The sequence below is a fragment of the Astyanax mexicanus genome, unplaced genomic scaffold (genome assembly GCF_023375975.1).
Source record: "Astyanax mexicanus isolate ESR-SI-001 unplaced genomic scaffold, AstMex3_surface scaffold_56, whole genome shotgun sequence".
Taxonomy (NCBI): Eukaryota; Metazoa; Chordata; class Actinopteri; order Characiformes; family Acestrorhamphidae; genus Astyanax; species Astyanax mexicanus.
Genome location: NW_026040066.1, coordinates 212501 through 227500, shown reverse-complemented (window position 1 = coordinate 227500; position 15000 = coordinate 212501). Strand labels below are relative to the sequence as shown.

The window sequence follows — 15000 nt, the reverse complement described above, 5'->3', positions numbered from 1 at the left end:
GTGACCGTAAGCCATTGCAGAGCTCTCATCAAGACTACTGTTGGAAAAGCTTTCTGTTAGCTTTCCTGTTGAATGTTCGTTGATCCAGGGATTCAGTCGACACGGAGATTGAGAATGAACAAGTATGATTTTATTTCAGAATTCTGGAGAAGAACAATTACAGGCATGTATTCTAAGACGTTACCCCAGTTCTTCTGACCTTCGACATTTCTGACTCCATCCTTATACCCTTGGGTGACGTATACCCTTCTGTGACGTACCTTGTTGCTAGGTGGCTTCTAATTTTTATGCTATCTTTCCAAATATGGTATATCATATTGTTTACTTCATTTTTCCAGACTTCTGAGGAACTTGAAAGTTGTCTTAACCTTTGCTTCTGAGAAATAGTAGGTGGTCAACTTCCCTTGCCAAGGTGACAAGGGAGAATCATTTCTCCCCTTTGCGACATGTCTTAAGGTCAACAAGGCACGGTTCCTCTTTAGTTCATACTCTGTTTTATTGATAATAATTTTGCTACATTCTACAGTCAGATTAATTAGTTCTACTAGACCTACAGTAAGATTAATTAGTTAGTATATTTTAACATAGCTTGAAGCTGCATGTATAATTTTGTTAGACGCAATCTTTAACTGTAAGGCTAGAAAATGTATGTTTTTACTGGTGTGTTAATCCGGCTCTCTTGTTGCTGACCTTTCCTAGAACGTAGGCGGAAAAGAGGAACTCCTCTAGAGCCCAGGAGTAAAAGAGGAACTCTTTTAGTCTGCTAGCCTCTGTAACCTCAAGATGTTTACCAGTAAGACGAGGAAGCGTGCTTTCTCGGTTGGGCCATTCAAATGTCAGAGACACACACACAAGTCATTGCTGTTTTAATATGAGAAGCATTTAGTGATTCAATTAATCAAATATAAAAATATGAAATGATTCAATTAATCAAGTATAAAAATATAAAATGTAAAATGTATACGTGTGGATTAGTGGCTAATTCTTGATTCAGTAATTAATGATTAGTAGAGTATAGATTTGTAGCTTTCATAGATCTATTTGTGTAATATATATTTTAGATTCATAGGTTAAGGCAAATATGTGTTTTAATCATTAGGTAAGCATTAGGTTAAGGTTTTAGCAAGCATGATTATCTTAAGCTAAGCTTGTTATTTTATAATCTTCCACAATTCCCCCTTTTGGCCTGTCCTAAGACAGGTCAACACTAAGCGTGAAGTCTCCGGAGCCCCCGTTGTCCTCTAGGCTATCCTCCAACAATGACATCATATATTCAGGTGGCCGTTGTTTGTCGTCAAACATTTTCACAATGGTACGCTCTATTAGGGTTCGTAAGCAAGGAATACAGCAGCATCCGCATGTTACTAAGATGGCCACAAATATTGCAAGAGCAGAGGCCAGTGATAAAAACACTGCCTTCCATTGGCCAAAAGTTCTATCTAACCAATTGGTAAGCGGATTGTCGATCCCTGTATTCTCTGTCATTTCCTTCGAGAGTGCCTTAAGGGCGTCTAACGCTTTAGTTACGGACCCATCTGGTGCAGTGTTGTTAGGAATGACGGTGCAGCACTCGGTTTTAGACTCAGTTCTAATCATGTGACATACCCCTCCTTTTTCTGCTAATAACATGTCCAGAGCTATCCTATTTTGAATGGTCATCAGGGACGTAGCGGACAATTGGGATGCTAAGCCTGATACCGCCAGACCAGTAATGTTAGCCAATCTCATTACCTGATAATTTACGTAATTAATTCTATCAACATTTTTATTGGGAGTAATCCATATTAAGATACTTTCAAATCCAGCTGAAACCTGGTCCACTAATTTATGTTCGTCTGGAACGCCCCTTGGAACCCCAATAGAGTCTATATATGTGGGTGTGTTTTTAGTAAGATCGAATGAAACGTCACGTCTACTTCTGGATCCTGGTAGTGTAGGTTTCCCTGTACTGGGACCAAATAGGGTAATTGGAGATAACAGTCTAACCATAGCACACAGGCCCTTGCTCCATATCGGGAGTCTCAGCAACAATGTGGAACCACCACAATAATAGTACAGTCCCGCCCTGGCCCAATCGCCAACCGAATTGTTAGATGTATCAGTAAAAATAGTATGACACCAAGATGATTGTATTTCCCCCAGAAGTTGAGGCGGATGGGTAACATTGCCCTTAGTGCATCTGAAGCAAGTAAAATTGCCAGTCTTCGGGACTTGGAAGGGACCTGAGCCTGTGTTATTAGGAATTACTGGAAAAATGGTTGAGAGCGTGGTGCAGTTAGGTGGAGTAGCCATACGAGTCAGTTGAATTAAACAGCCGAACCCTATCGGATCAGTTTTTGGATATAGTGGGGCCGTACTTAAATATAATGGGGGTCTAGCTTCTGCACATGCCACGCAGCCTTCCATCCCGGCCTCCCGAGCCTGACCCGCTATCCAGGTCAGCCACAAATTGTCATTACTGTACCCCATAGTTAGCCTTAGTATGTCCTCGGGTGTCCATGTCGAGTAGTCTGAACCTACCAATGTTGGTACTGCACCGTCAGGGGTAGTAGAGTTCTCGTTCGGTGGTGGGGTTGCCCCTGCTGTGGGCAAATGCTTTGGGGGTGTGTTTAACACTCTGACCTTTAACATACCTAATGGATCTGTTCCCGTAATTGATACCCCTAATGTCAAATAGATGGTAGTCTCACGCATATTGATCCAATGTATAGACAATGTGATTGGGTTTTGGACTCCGGATTTGTCTCGTTGTAGCCTGATACGCTTCAAATTAAAATACATGGTGTTGGATACCATCTCATAAATGCCATTAGACGAGCAACCAGCGGTGCTAAGGAAAACATTCGCAGAGTTTGGACATAGTTCGATAGTCTTGAGCCATTGTGCCTGTCCTGTCGCGCACTGTTCATTAGCGTATTTCGAGTAGCACAGATATATGGGATAGCCCTGCCATGTCAAATTCTTGCCCTTACAGTTAATTACCTCGAAATTGTATGCTGTTTTAGTATTTATCACATATTCTATATTAAGTCCTTTAAACTTCTTCACACATGCGTTTTGGTTATCTGTTGAGCGTTTAGTCCTGTGAAAGTTATTATGACAAGAACGGGCCTTATTTGTGGTGTAGTTAGGTGTAGAGTTTGTAGCTGTCGTGCCATTGTTGTTACTAGTTGGTTCAGCCTTTCTCCGGATCGCTATTTCTACACAGATCATGCCAACCACCACTATTGCCACCACTATTACCAATAGTGCTTTCAACCATGTTGGAATCAATCCCATCTGTAGATTTAACCAGCTTAGTCTAGGTTCAGTTCTTCCCCCACCCCGTCGGCCATACCATGCCATAGCAAAAAACAAGTGTGTTCCCCCTAATGAGTAAATAGTTGATTATAGACCTATATGTATATGTGTAAAGGTGTAAAAGTTCAGTTCTTCAACTCCCCAGGGAGTCTCAAGGTGGTAGTTTAGATGGCGCAGGTGCAGGTTGGTGCCCTGGGTAGCACTGGTTGATCTGCGCTGGAGGCGAGGGGTAGACTGCCCTCAACGTGCCCCTGGCCTCAGGGGATTATTCTGCCCCTATGTTGGTTGAGGCCTCCTTTTCTGCCTCTTCTGATCGGGTTATCTTGACTTGTGGTTGATCAGCAGGCCGACACTGGGAGAGATGATACCAGGAGGTGCCTTTGCCGTCCAGCCGGACTGCGTGGCTTGTCCTCTCCGCCACCCGGAATGGGCCTGTCCACCTGGGTTCCGACCACTTCCGCTTTATGACTCTCAGGTATACCCACGGAGTTATGGCCAACTCGGGGGGGTTGTCCTCCTCTGGGGTCTGCTCCCGTGTGTTCTGTACCTGCACAGAAAAAGCTTCACATACAGCTTTTAACTTATTGAACACTCGTAACCTTGGTTGGCAGTGCCATGAGGTAGTTCTGATGGGGCTTTTAGTGCAGTCTGCGGCCCCGGGAATGCTACGCCTCTGACCAGCTCAAATGGGGAGAAGCCTGTGCTTCTGTTCACTGAACTCCTAATGCTGATCAGGGCAATTGGTAAGGCATCAAGCCAATTCATGCCTGTGGTCAGTTTAATTTTTGCTAGTTTGGCCTTCAAATTTTGATTCATCCGCTCCACCTGACCCTGTGAGGCGGGGTGATATACAGAACCATAGCTATGGCGCAAGCCCAACGCTTGCTCCACCCACTGCAGTGTTTTGCTGGTAAAATGCGACCCGTTATCTGAGTGGACTCTCCTAGGAAACCCGTGTTGTGGAATCCAGTGGTTGATCAACATTTTGCAAACTGAGCGAGCATCCTCCTTAAAGGTAGGAATTGCCTCAACCCACCCTGAGTACCTGTCTACCACTACCAAGAGGTACCGGTATTTTCTGATTTGATCAATCATATCCGTATAGTCAATCTGGATGTGCTCACCATGACAACTAGGCAGTGGAAACTTGCCTGGGGCTACCTTAAATGCTTTTGCTACATTTTGAGTGTGGCAAACTTGGCATTGACTGATGAAATCTACTGCCAGGGGCAGCATAAATGGGTGCCACCATTGTTTCAAATTCCTCATCATTTGCAGTTTTCCTACATGTGCTACAGTGTGTGCCTCTTCTAGGACTGCTCTGGCTAGTGACATAGGTAAGACTGGTCGCCCTGTTTTCGATACCCAAACTTGGCTATCTGAGCTTGCTCCCTTGGCTAACCACATTGACTTTTCCTCTGGGGTTGCTTTATCCTGAATCTGCCTCAGTTCGTCCCCTGTAGGTATCGGCTCCCAAGGGACATTTGAGTCCAATATCATCATGTTACCGGGCTCCGTATAACCAGCTGCCTTTTTTGCTGCTTTGTCTGCTGCATCATTTCCTCTGCTCACTAGGGTGTCCCCCTTTTGGTGTCCTTTGCATTTTACAATAGCTACCTTTGTAGGTTTGTGTATTGCAGCTTCTAGCTTCATCAGTTCTGACTGATGTTTTACAGGTTTCCCTGAGCTTGTTACATATCCTGCCGGTTTCCAGTGTGGAATGTCTACATGTGCTGCTGAAACTACCCACGCAGAATCGCTGTAAATAGTCACCTCTCTACCCTCAGCTAGTTCTAGTGCTGCAATTACTGCTAGCAACTCAGCTTTTTGTGCTGAAGGGTTTTGTTTTACCTCTTTTGCTGCTACAGTCCAGAACTCATCTGTTTCCCCTGTGGTTTCTTGAACCACCGCATATCCTGCCCTTATTTCACCTGTGTCTGCTCTGTACCCGCACCCATCAGTCCACAGGTTCCAGGAGCCTGGAATTGGTGTGGCTAGTAAGTCTGGTCTCACTTTTTCCTGTGTTGCTACCTTTTCTGCACACTCGTGAGGTGGACCTTCTAGCATTCCTTCTGCCATGTTGACTCCTTGGTGTGTGTATGTGATGTGTGGTGCTGTCAGAACTTTATGAATTCGTCTCTGTCTTAGAGGAGTGAGGGTGAACATCTGTGAGTTTATATATGCTACCACGCCATGTGTTGTTAGTATGTGCAGTGGGTATCCTGCTACCAGGTGTGCAGTTTTTTGAACGAGCTTCGTCAGTCCTGCTACATGTCTGGTGCATTGCGGTTGTCTTTTCTCAATCAAGTCAAGTGGGATGCTTAAATACATAAGTACTGCTCTCCCTTCCTCCTTTTTCTGAAAAAGTACACCATTAACCAATGTGTCTGTTTCAGAAACATCCAGAAAAAATGGAAGAGAGTAGTCAGGTCTAGATAGGTCAGCTGCAGTCGCTAAAGCTTGTTTTACAGCAATGAAAGCCTGCTCTGCTTCTACTGTCCAGGAAAGTACCCCACTAAGGTTTCTCATGCCCAAGGATTTCACCATGTCCCTCAGTGGTTGCGTTTGTCCTACAAAGTCAGGAATGTATTGTCTGCTGTAGCCAGCTAGGCCCAAAAATGTCAACATATCCCTAACCGTAATTGGTTTAGTGTGTGACAGAATTGTAGATCTGTGTGAGGCGGACATGCCTGTTGAGCCCTGTGTGACCACTCTCCCCAGAAAAGTTACCCGTGTTCTACAACATTGCAACTTACTCCTAGAGACTTTGTACCCTGCATTGGCCAAACATTCCAGCACTGCTTTTGTGGCGTTTAAGCACGTCTCTGGCGTTGTGCCGCCAACCAGTAAGTCATCGACATACTGAGAAAGAATGGAGCCTTCAGGAAGGTTACAAGAGTCCAAACTACGTCTAAGAGCTTGATTGAACAATCCCGGGCTCAGGGCAAAGCCCTGTGGCAATCTACTGTATCGATACTGAATACCCCTGTGTGTAAATGCACATACGTCCCTACAGTGCTCAGCCAATGGTACACAAAAGAAAGCATTAGCCAAATCGATACAAGTAAACCATTTCATGTCTGGACCTAGTTCTGATAGTGTTGTGTAAGGGTTTGGGACTGGTATGGTGCTAGTAGCTAGTGCCGCATTTATAGCTCTCAGATCATGTGCCATACGGTATTGACCAGGTTCTTTTTTAGGTACTGGCAAAATTGGAGTATTCCAATCGGATTGGCATTGCTCCAGTACCCCGGCCTGTAAGAGTGCCTGAATGGTTTTGTCCAATGAGGCCATAGCCTCCGGTTTGTGTCTATATTGTGGTACCCAAATTGGTTCAGGTGTGGCCATGTTAAATGATACCTGGGGCTGATCCACAAAACCTACATCATCTGGACCCTGTGACCACAAAACATCCGGTAGAGATTCCAGCATGGCAATGGAGTCTGGGTGGTCAGAATCTTCACAGCCATGATGGCGTGGCAGGAGCTGGTGCTCCATTGTAACAGTTTCAATGTTAGTAGCTCTGATGTGATATGTGTTTGTGCTTATGGAAAACATCACATCAGGGATCTGAGTTTGTACCCAATCTGTAGCCGCATTTGCACGTTTGACCATGGGTCCTAATTGCTTAGCCTCATGTTTAGGGTGTAGAGCCAGTGACATGTGTGGTGCTGCAGTCTCATCCATTTTGTACCAGCTGTACTGCTGTGGTGTCAAAGTAACAGGAGCTGCCACTCCTTCAGGACCACAATACAGGCCATTAGTTTGGACCTCCCACTGTGTATCTTGCAATTCAGATTGGAAGGTGTCATAATATGTAATGTCTCCCCCTACGTCATAGAACAGGGTAACGTGGTACGGGTCGGCAGGCGGGGCATAGGGTGCCAATGCTCTGATCCACGGTGCCCATTGCTGAAAGAGTTCAAGAGTTTGTGGTGTGTGGGGTTGGTCATCATTCAACAGTCCCCAGTATATGTCCACAGTCTCGTCTTGACCAGTCTGCAAGAGATACATGCCCTCGGTGTATCCAGAAAGTCTTATGCGTTGCTGCCCGCTTAGCCATGTCAGCGTCAGGCCATCAGGTGAACACAAAATGGAAACACCCATTTTCATCAATAAGTCTCTACCACAAATGTTCAGTGGTGCTTGAGGTGCAATCAGAAAGGAGTGTAAGACAGTCTGTATGTCGTTGTGCACCTGGAGTGGTTTGGTCTTTGGCAGTGAAGTTGAAGTCCCCGAGAAGCCCCTGACCTGCACGGATTGTTTGCTCATCATATTGGCTGGTAGTGCAGTTGTCAATGTAGACCATGTAGCCCCGTATCCACCAGGAAAGGGATCTCAAGGGTACCGACGGTCAGTGACAGCATGGGTTCTGCCATTCCCATGCTGTGCTGGTGCTCCTCTGGGCCCCGTCATTGTCCACCCCAGGGCTCCATGCTGTATTGTCCAGCTGGAGGTTGTCCTGGTGCTGCATGGTGGTTGGGTGCCCAGTGGGTCTGGGTTGGTGGTGCCGCCGTGCCAAGTGCCACATGTTGATTGGGTGTCCATTGAGGCTGGAATGGTGGACGGTACGTGCCTTGTGCCGAATTCTGCATCGACATCCAATGGGGCTGGGTTGGAAGAGCAGTAGTGCACTGTGCTGCCCAATGATCAAATTTACCGCATCTGAAACAGGCACGTGAAACAGGTGGGCCTCTGCCACGCCCCCTTCCACGTCCCCGTCCCCTGTTCGCCACATAGGGTCCACTGTAATTGGATTGACCTTGATTAGAATTGGGTTGGGCCAAAGTTGGTTGTGGCAATTGCTGGGGTGGCAGATACTGCTGTTGAGTCTGTTGCACCGGTGGTGCAGCTTGCTGGACAACTGGCAGCATGGTGTCTGTTTTTGGTTTATTCTTAGAATCCTTCACATTTTTTCTAGCTTCTAGTAGCTGAGTTTTCAACAGTTCCAGTTCCATCTGGTTTTTCTGTTTGGCTGCCTCAACCTGCCTATCCTTGTGTTTATTCATATGGAATAGAATATGCCTCACCCATTGGTCATGAGGTTTATCTGGCCCCATATCTGGATCATCCTCAACCTTAACCTTAATGTAATTGGGTAGACCTGATAGAATAGCATTTCTCCACCACAACGCTGTTTGAGGCCTAGAAGGGTGGGTTCCAGCGCTGTTGGTCCAGTCTTCCACCGCCTTGCTGAGATGCTCACCCGGATTGGTCTGATAACTGGCACAGTGGCAGCAGCCCTGGTTGGCCACATGTGTCGCATGACATCAGATATGTTCTGGGAGTACAAATGAAATGGTTCACTGTTGGCAGCGGTTGTAATGAGGGCCTGTCGTTCTAGTTCAGCCACCTCCATGCTGGTGGTTGACCTATTAATTAAATTCCTAAAATCACCCAAAGCCAGGGTGAGTCCTCCCGTTAAGCTATCAAGCTTTCTCAACCAAGGGGCTGCCCCACTAGTGAGGGATGGAAGCTGATCAGCTATAGTTTGTGCATCTGTTAATGATAAAGGCACATATTTAGGGTTTCCATTGCCACTAGTTAGCAATGGAAGATTGTTTGCTGGTTGTTCCACATCAGGGAATCTGACAGGGGGTTTAGTATGTCTTGTTGACTGTCTCGGGACATGGTGGTCATCTTGTTCAACTGCGTCAGATAGCTGACGGCGTACCTGCATGGTGGTGTTAAGTAGGTCTCTTGATATGTCTAACAAAGCTCCCACCCTGTCAACCCTTTCATGTAGGGAATCAGTCTCAGTGGAGGTGTCCTCATCCTCACCGTCATAGTCCTCCTGCCTGCCGTCCCAATCATGTGTTTGTGTAAGTCTACTATCCTGTCGTCTGTCCCTATCCCGTTTGTCATGAACCTTGTATTCACGTCTGTTAGTAGCTGCACCTTTATGCTTGTCATGCCCATGTAAGTCTGTGTCATCTATTTCCCCATGTAACTCTGCTGTTATGTTAACCCTACCCCTAGGTGGCGGAATAGGCCCTGTAACGTCTAAGTCCATGTCCAAGTCAGAGTAAGTGGTCATGTTGCTCAGGGATTGGGCGTGGTCTGGACACTCATGCTGCTTGCGATTGCTAAAAGGATCAGTTGGTGTAGAGTCAACAAAAGGCTCTGCTGGCTGAGGTGCTGTAGCATTAATCCTCATTTGAGTAAGCTGTTCATTCAAATCAGCATATGTGTTGTGTGAGGAAGTGTTAGGATGTTCAATAGTGACTCTTCCTGAATTAATAGTAATGACTGGCAGCATGTGAGTAACTGGTGTATTTTTATCAGTCTGCTGAGGTGTGAATGGATTGCGTGGGCTGAGTGTGGTGTGGTATGGTGGGGGCGGAACTGCTGCTTCCTGTTGTGGCTTAGTAGTAGAGTCATTGAGTTCCTGGAGAGCAGTTTCAGAAGTGCTCTGCTCCGCTGGGGGAACTTCCTCCTTTGTGTGTGTAACCATCTCTGGCAAAATGCCCAAAAGGATTCCCCGCAGTACTTTCAGTTCTGCCAATTCACGCTCAGCAGTTTTCAATCTACGTCTCGCCCCTGCCCGTTTTAGTATGCTGACTGTACTGAAAGTCTTGCGCGCCTTTTTCACTGTGTCAGTTTTACAGATAAGCATATAGTTGAAAACACCCATTAGGGAGACACCCTCAGTTACACAGCCTCCCTCTTGTTCTCTGGTCCATGCCTCAACATTCAGTTTAAGGGTCTTAGCCAAAAGATCCTCCCTCTTTTTACTCCCAGTAAACTCCCCTACTGCGTTAGCTAAACCTGCAATCTGACCTGCAAGAGATTTCCACTGCCAATTGCCTGGGCCGAATTTATTATCAAATTCTATACCAGGGTCTATATTTGCCATGTTTTGATCAAGACTGGACTCACCTGTTTTGGTCTTTGGTTCTACTGATCAACTCAAGCGTGTTTTGTTAGCACCGTTAGGTTTCCACACGCGAGGATTTTCGAACTAGTTGTCCAAACGAAGCTCCAAGTCAGACAATCAGCACATAAGCAAAGGAAACAGAAAAAGAACAAGAAATTCCGATTAGGATCTCTATATTTACACTTTATATTTAACAAAAATGTATAGGAAGGTATGGTGGGTTTAATACGGATTGCACTATATCAGGAACTATCACTCCGGTACAGGAGGAGTCAATGATGAGTCCCCTCTCAATTGGCGTAGCAAAGTAGGTAGTTATCAAAAATATAGCCACCTGATGTTCCTGAACACGTGCAGAATAAATCACTGTACTATTTGGAGCAAGAGACAAATGTTCAACTATTCCCTGTATCTGGCTCTCAGTAGGTGTATGAATCACATCTTCTTCTTTGTAAATAATGGCATAATTCAATATATCCTGTTTAAAAATGGGGTTTGTTTCTACAAACCATGCCCATTCCTCAATCATTATGCATTGTACTGTATGCCATATCACTGTGTACAAAAAATTATTCCCAACAATACTCAAATGTAACAAAAGAGGAGATGCACTATGTCAAAACCAAACAACAATTTTGCTACTAAAGTAGCAACAAAAACAACGCAACCCCTTTTACTGTGTCTATTCAGTCACCATCTCATCACTATCGCTGCTGCTATCAGTACTGTCACTGCTGTCACTCCCCAGAAAATGAATGGTCGAGAAAGGTGGGTTTAACACAGACTGAACATCACTGTCAATCATTAATACTGACTCACACGTTGAGTATACCGCAATGCCGTTCGGATGGTCAACTGCGAAGAATGTAGTAATTTTAAAAAGGGCGTCCTTTCCCACCGTTAACCGCACAGAGTGAATTATTCTACTTGTAGGAAGAAGCTGCAAATTCTGAGTAATTAGAAAACGTTCCTGTGGGGTGCATACAGTACTTGAACCATCTGTACTATCAATCAAAGCATTTTCTCTTATCTCAGGGCGGATAATGTCATGGCCATCTAACACCCATACCCAGTGTTCAGTCATTATCAGTTAAACAAGTAAATTACACCCATTGTTCTGTAGAATTGTTAAGTATACTCCAACTATCCTATTTATTTTATATATGTATATATTTTATTATTATGTTATTTAACCCCCTGCGCGCACAAATCACATACAACAATTAAATCAACAATTAACACTTGCTTTACCTTAGTTGTACAATACCAATAGCATGTATTTTTATTTTGTTTTTCTTATTTTTATTTAAACTACATACTCTTTCCTACTTTCCTGCTCCTGAGCAGAAAACACTACTGCAGAGTATTTCAGTGCTCGCTCTTTAAACTAAAAACTTAAAATAAAGAAAATAAAAAAGTTTTAAAAATCTCCCAGCAGTTTGTATAACTGTCTGGGTTTAAGGTGGACCACACCTCGGGATGACCCCGTCTTTTCCCAGCAATTATCCCACCTTGATCAGAAGTGGGGGGGGACGCCACCCTCCCGGTCCTTTATTTTATTTAGAATTAACCACTTTCAAGGAACACCACGTCCTAGCCTTTAATCTAACCCAATATGGGCAGATTCGGGTACGCCACCACCCTAGTTTCAATAGCACTGTTATCCTTTTTTATCCTTTAATACCGGTTTCCTTAACATAAAATAGAAGAAAGAGAAGAAGAAAAAAAATTCTAGTTGTTCAATCCAATTTACCAGGACGTTAGCCTACTGGAACCCATCACTCATTCTGTATGTTTTACATAGCCAATATGCAGATTTTTAATAAAAAAGGCAATCTGCTCACCTGTTTAGGATGGGCCCAGAAGAGTGATGAAGTCTGTCAGCTGGTCCTCGCCGGCCGAAACCCTGGATCACGTCGGATGGTCACCAAAATGTTGGAAAAGCTTTCTGTTAGCTTTCCTGTTGAATGTTCGTTGATCCAGGGATTCAGTCGACACGGAGATTGAGAATGAACAAGTATGATTTTATTTCAGAATTCTGGAGAAGAACAATTACAGGCATGTATTCTAAGACGTTACCCCAGTTCTTCTGACCTTCGACATTTCTGACTCCATCCTTATACCCTTGGGTGACGTATACCCTTCTGTGACGTACCTTGTTGCTAGGTGGCTTCTAATTTTTATGCTATCTTTCCAAATATGGTATATCATATTGTTTACTTCATTTTTCCAGACTTCTGAGGAACTTGAAAGTTGTCTTAACCTTTGCTTCTGAGAAATAGTAGGTGGTCAACTTCCCTTGCCAAGGTGACAAGGGAGAATCATTTCTCCCCTTTGCGACATGTCTTAAGGTCAACAAGGCACGGTTCCTCTTTAGTTCATACTCTGTTTTATTGATAATAATTTTGCTACATTCTACAGTCAGATTAATTAGTTCTACTAGACCTACAGTAAGATTAATTAGTTAGTATATTTTAACATAGCTTGAAGCTGCATGTATAATTTTGTTAGACGCAATCTTTAACTGTAAGGCTAGAAAATGTATGTTTTTACTGGTGTGTTAATCCGGCTCTCTTGTTGCTGACCTTTCCTAGAACGTAGGCGGAAAAGAGGAACTCCTCTAGAGCCCAGGAGTAAAAGAGGAACTCTTTTAGTCTGCTAGCCTCTGTAACCTCAAGATGTTTACCAGTAAGACGAGGAAGCGTGCTTTCTCGGTTGGGCCATACAAATGTCAGAGACACACACACAAGTCATTGCTGTTTTAATATGAGAAGCATTTAGTGATTCAATTAATCAAATATAAAAATATGAAATGATTCAATTAATCAAGTATAAAAATATAAAATGTAAAATGTATACGTGTGGATTAGTGGCTAATTCTTGATTCAGTAATTAATGTTTAGTAGAGTATAGATTTGTAGCTTTCATAGATCTATTTGTGTAATATATATTTTAGATTCATAGGTTAAGGCAAATATGTGTTTTAATCATTAGGTAAGCATTAGGTTAAGGTTTTAGCAAGCATGATTATCTTAAGCTAAGCTTGTTATTTTATAATCTTCCACACTACTTATGCAACTTCATCTATGTTGGGTTTCAGATAACAAACAAGTAATGTATAACAAGACCATGGTAATGGAAGCAAGAGGGGAAAAGCTTACAGCACCTGGTATTCCCAGGTGGTCTCCCATCCAAGTACTAACCAGGCCAAACCCTGCTTAGCTTCCGAGATCAGACGAGATCGGGCGTTCTCAGGGTAGTGTGACCGTAAGCCATTGCAGAGCTCTCATCAAGACTACTTATGCAACTTCATCTATGTTGGGTTTCAGATAACAAACTAGTAATGTATAACAAGACCATGGTAATGGAAGCAAGAGGGGAAAAGCTTACAGCACCTGGTATTCCCAGGTGGTCTCCCATCCAAGTACTAACCAGGCCAAACCCTGCTTAGCTTCCGAGATCAGACGAGATCGGGCGTTCTCAGGGTAGTGTGACCGTAAGCCATTGCAGAGCTCTCATCAAGACTACTTATGCAACTTCATCTATGTTGGGTTTCAGATAACAAACTAGTAATGTATAACAAGACCATGGTAATGGAAGCAAAAGGGGAAAAGCTTACAGCACCTGGTATTCCCAGGTGGTCTCCCATCCAAGTACTAACCAGGCCAAACCCTGCTTAGCTTCCGAGATCAGACGAGATCGGGCGTTCTCAGGGTAGTGTGACCGTAAGCCATTGCAGAGCTCTCATCAAGACTACTTATGCAACTTCATCTATGTTGGGTTTCAGATAACAAACTAGTAATGTATAACAAGACCATGGTAATGGAAGCAAGAGGGGAAAAGCTTACAGCACCTGGTATTCCCAGGTGGTCTCCCATCCAAGTACTAACCAGGCCAAACCCTGCTTAGCTTCCGAGATCAGACGAGCTCGGGCGTTCTCAGGGTAGTGTGACCGTAAGCCATTGCAGAGCTCTCATCAAGACTACTTATGCAACTTCATCTATGTTGGGTTTCAGATAACAAACTAGTAATGTATAACAAGACCATGGTAATGGAAGCAAGAGGGGAAAAGCTTACAGCACCTGGTATTCCCAGGTGGTCTCCCATCCAAGTACTAACCAGGCCAAACCCTGCTTAGCTTCCGAGATCAGACGAGATCGGGCGTTCTCAGGGTAGTGTGACCGTAAGCCATTGCAGAGCTCTCATCAAGACTACTTATGCAACTTCATCTATGTTGGGTTTCAGATAACAAACTAGTAATGTATAACAAGACCATGGTAATGGAAGCAAGAGGGGAAAAGCTTACAGCACCTGGTATTCCCAGGTGGTCTCCCATCCAAGTACTAACCAGGCCAAACCCTGCTTAGCTTCCGAGATCAGACGAGATCGGGCGTTCTCAGGGTAGTGTGACCATAAGCCATTGCAGAGCTCTCATCAAGACTACTTATGCAACTTCATCTATGTTGGGTTTCAGATAACAAACTAGTAATGTATAACAAGACCATGGTAATGGAAGCAAGAGGGGAAAAGCTTACAACACATGGTATTCCCAGGTGGTCTCCCATCCAAGTACTAACCAGGCCAAACCCTGCTTAGCTTCCGAGATCAGACGAGATTGGGCGTTCTCAGGGTAGTGTGACCGTAAGCCGTTGCAGAGCTCTCATCAAGACTACTTATGCAACTTCATCTATGTTGGGTTTCAGATAACAAACTAGTAATGTATAACAAGACCATGGTAATGGAAGCAAGAGGGGAAAAGCTTACAGCACCTGGTATTCCCAGGTGGTCTCCCATCCAAGTACTAACCAGGCCAAACCCTGCTT

The 15000-nt window shown here is 44.3% G+C and overlaps 1 protein-coding gene, 8 non-coding genes and 1 pseudogene across 9 annotated transcripts in view; all 10 read right to left on the bottom strand.

Annotated features, from left to right (window-relative positions):
• Positions 1–12, bottom strand: part of LOC125798103 (5S ribosomal RNA) — a 119-nt gene extending 107 nt beyond the window's left edge. Inside the window, exon 1 of the ribosomal RNA XR_007436921.1 lies at positions 1–12. This exon is cut by the window's left edge and continues 107 nt beyond it. This is a non-coding gene — a ribosomal RNA (5S ribosomal RNA).
• A 3626-nt stretch (positions 13–3638) lies between these two features.
• On the bottom strand, positions 3639–7575 carry LOC125797840 (uncharacterized). The gene is made up of 2 exons (XM_049474114.1): positions 3891–7575; positions 3639–3847 (listed from the first exon to the last, which is right to left on the bottom strand). The coding sequence occupies exons 1-2, from the start codon at positions 7573–7575 to the stop codon at positions 3639–3641; spliced, it is 3894 nt and encodes a 1297-aa protein (XP_049330071.1).
• A 5756-nt stretch (positions 7576–13331) lies between these two features.
• LOC125798056 (5S ribosomal RNA) lies at positions 13332–13450 on the bottom strand. The gene has a single exon (XR_007436874.1). It is a non-coding gene; the product is annotated as a 5S ribosomal RNA (ribosomal RNA).
• Positions 13451–13560: 110 nt separating this feature from the next.
• Positions 13561–13679, bottom strand: LOC125798055 (5S ribosomal RNA). Its single transcript, XR_007436873.1, has one exon. It is a non-coding gene; the product is annotated as a 5S ribosomal RNA (ribosomal RNA).
• A 110-nt stretch (positions 13680–13789) lies between these two features.
• Positions 13790–13908, bottom strand: LOC125798054 (5S ribosomal RNA). Its single transcript, XR_007436872.1, has one exon. It is a non-coding gene; the product is annotated as a 5S ribosomal RNA (ribosomal RNA).
• A 110-nt stretch (positions 13909–14018) lies between these two features.
• On the bottom strand, positions 14019–14137 carry LOC125798200 (5S ribosomal RNA). The gene has a single exon (XR_007437030.1). It is a non-coding gene; the product is annotated as a 5S ribosomal RNA (ribosomal RNA).
• Positions 14138–14247: 110 nt separating this feature from the next.
• On the bottom strand, positions 14248–14366 carry LOC125798053 (5S ribosomal RNA). The gene has a single exon (XR_007436871.1). It is a non-coding gene; the product is annotated as a 5S ribosomal RNA (ribosomal RNA).
• A 110-nt stretch (positions 14367–14476) lies between these two features.
• On the bottom strand, positions 14477–14595 carry LOC125798099 (5S ribosomal RNA). The gene has a single exon (XR_007436917.1). It is a non-coding gene; the product is annotated as a 5S ribosomal RNA (ribosomal RNA).
• Positions 14596–14705: 110 nt separating this feature from the next.
• On the bottom strand, positions 14706–14824 carry LOC125798276 (5S ribosomal RNA; annotated as a pseudogene).
• Positions 14825–14934: 110 nt separating this feature from the next.
• Positions 14935–15000, bottom strand: part of LOC125798163 (5S ribosomal RNA) — a 119-nt gene continuing 53 nt past the window's right edge. Inside the window, exon 1 of the ribosomal RNA XR_007436991.1 lies at positions 14935–15000. This exon is cut by the window's right edge and continues 53 nt beyond it. This is a non-coding gene — a ribosomal RNA (5S ribosomal RNA).

Bases quoted from the DNA above. Each gene is read 5' to 3' on its own strand.
- LOC125797840 (XM_049474114.1), bottom strand. From the start codon at position 7,575: ATGATGAGCAAACAATCCGTGCAGGTCAGGGGCTTCTCGGGGACTTCA. The intron at 3,848-3,890 runs GTTCAATAAGTT...TTTTCTGTGCAG, and splicing joins TGCCAACCAAGGTTACGAGT to GTACAGAACACACGGGAGCA.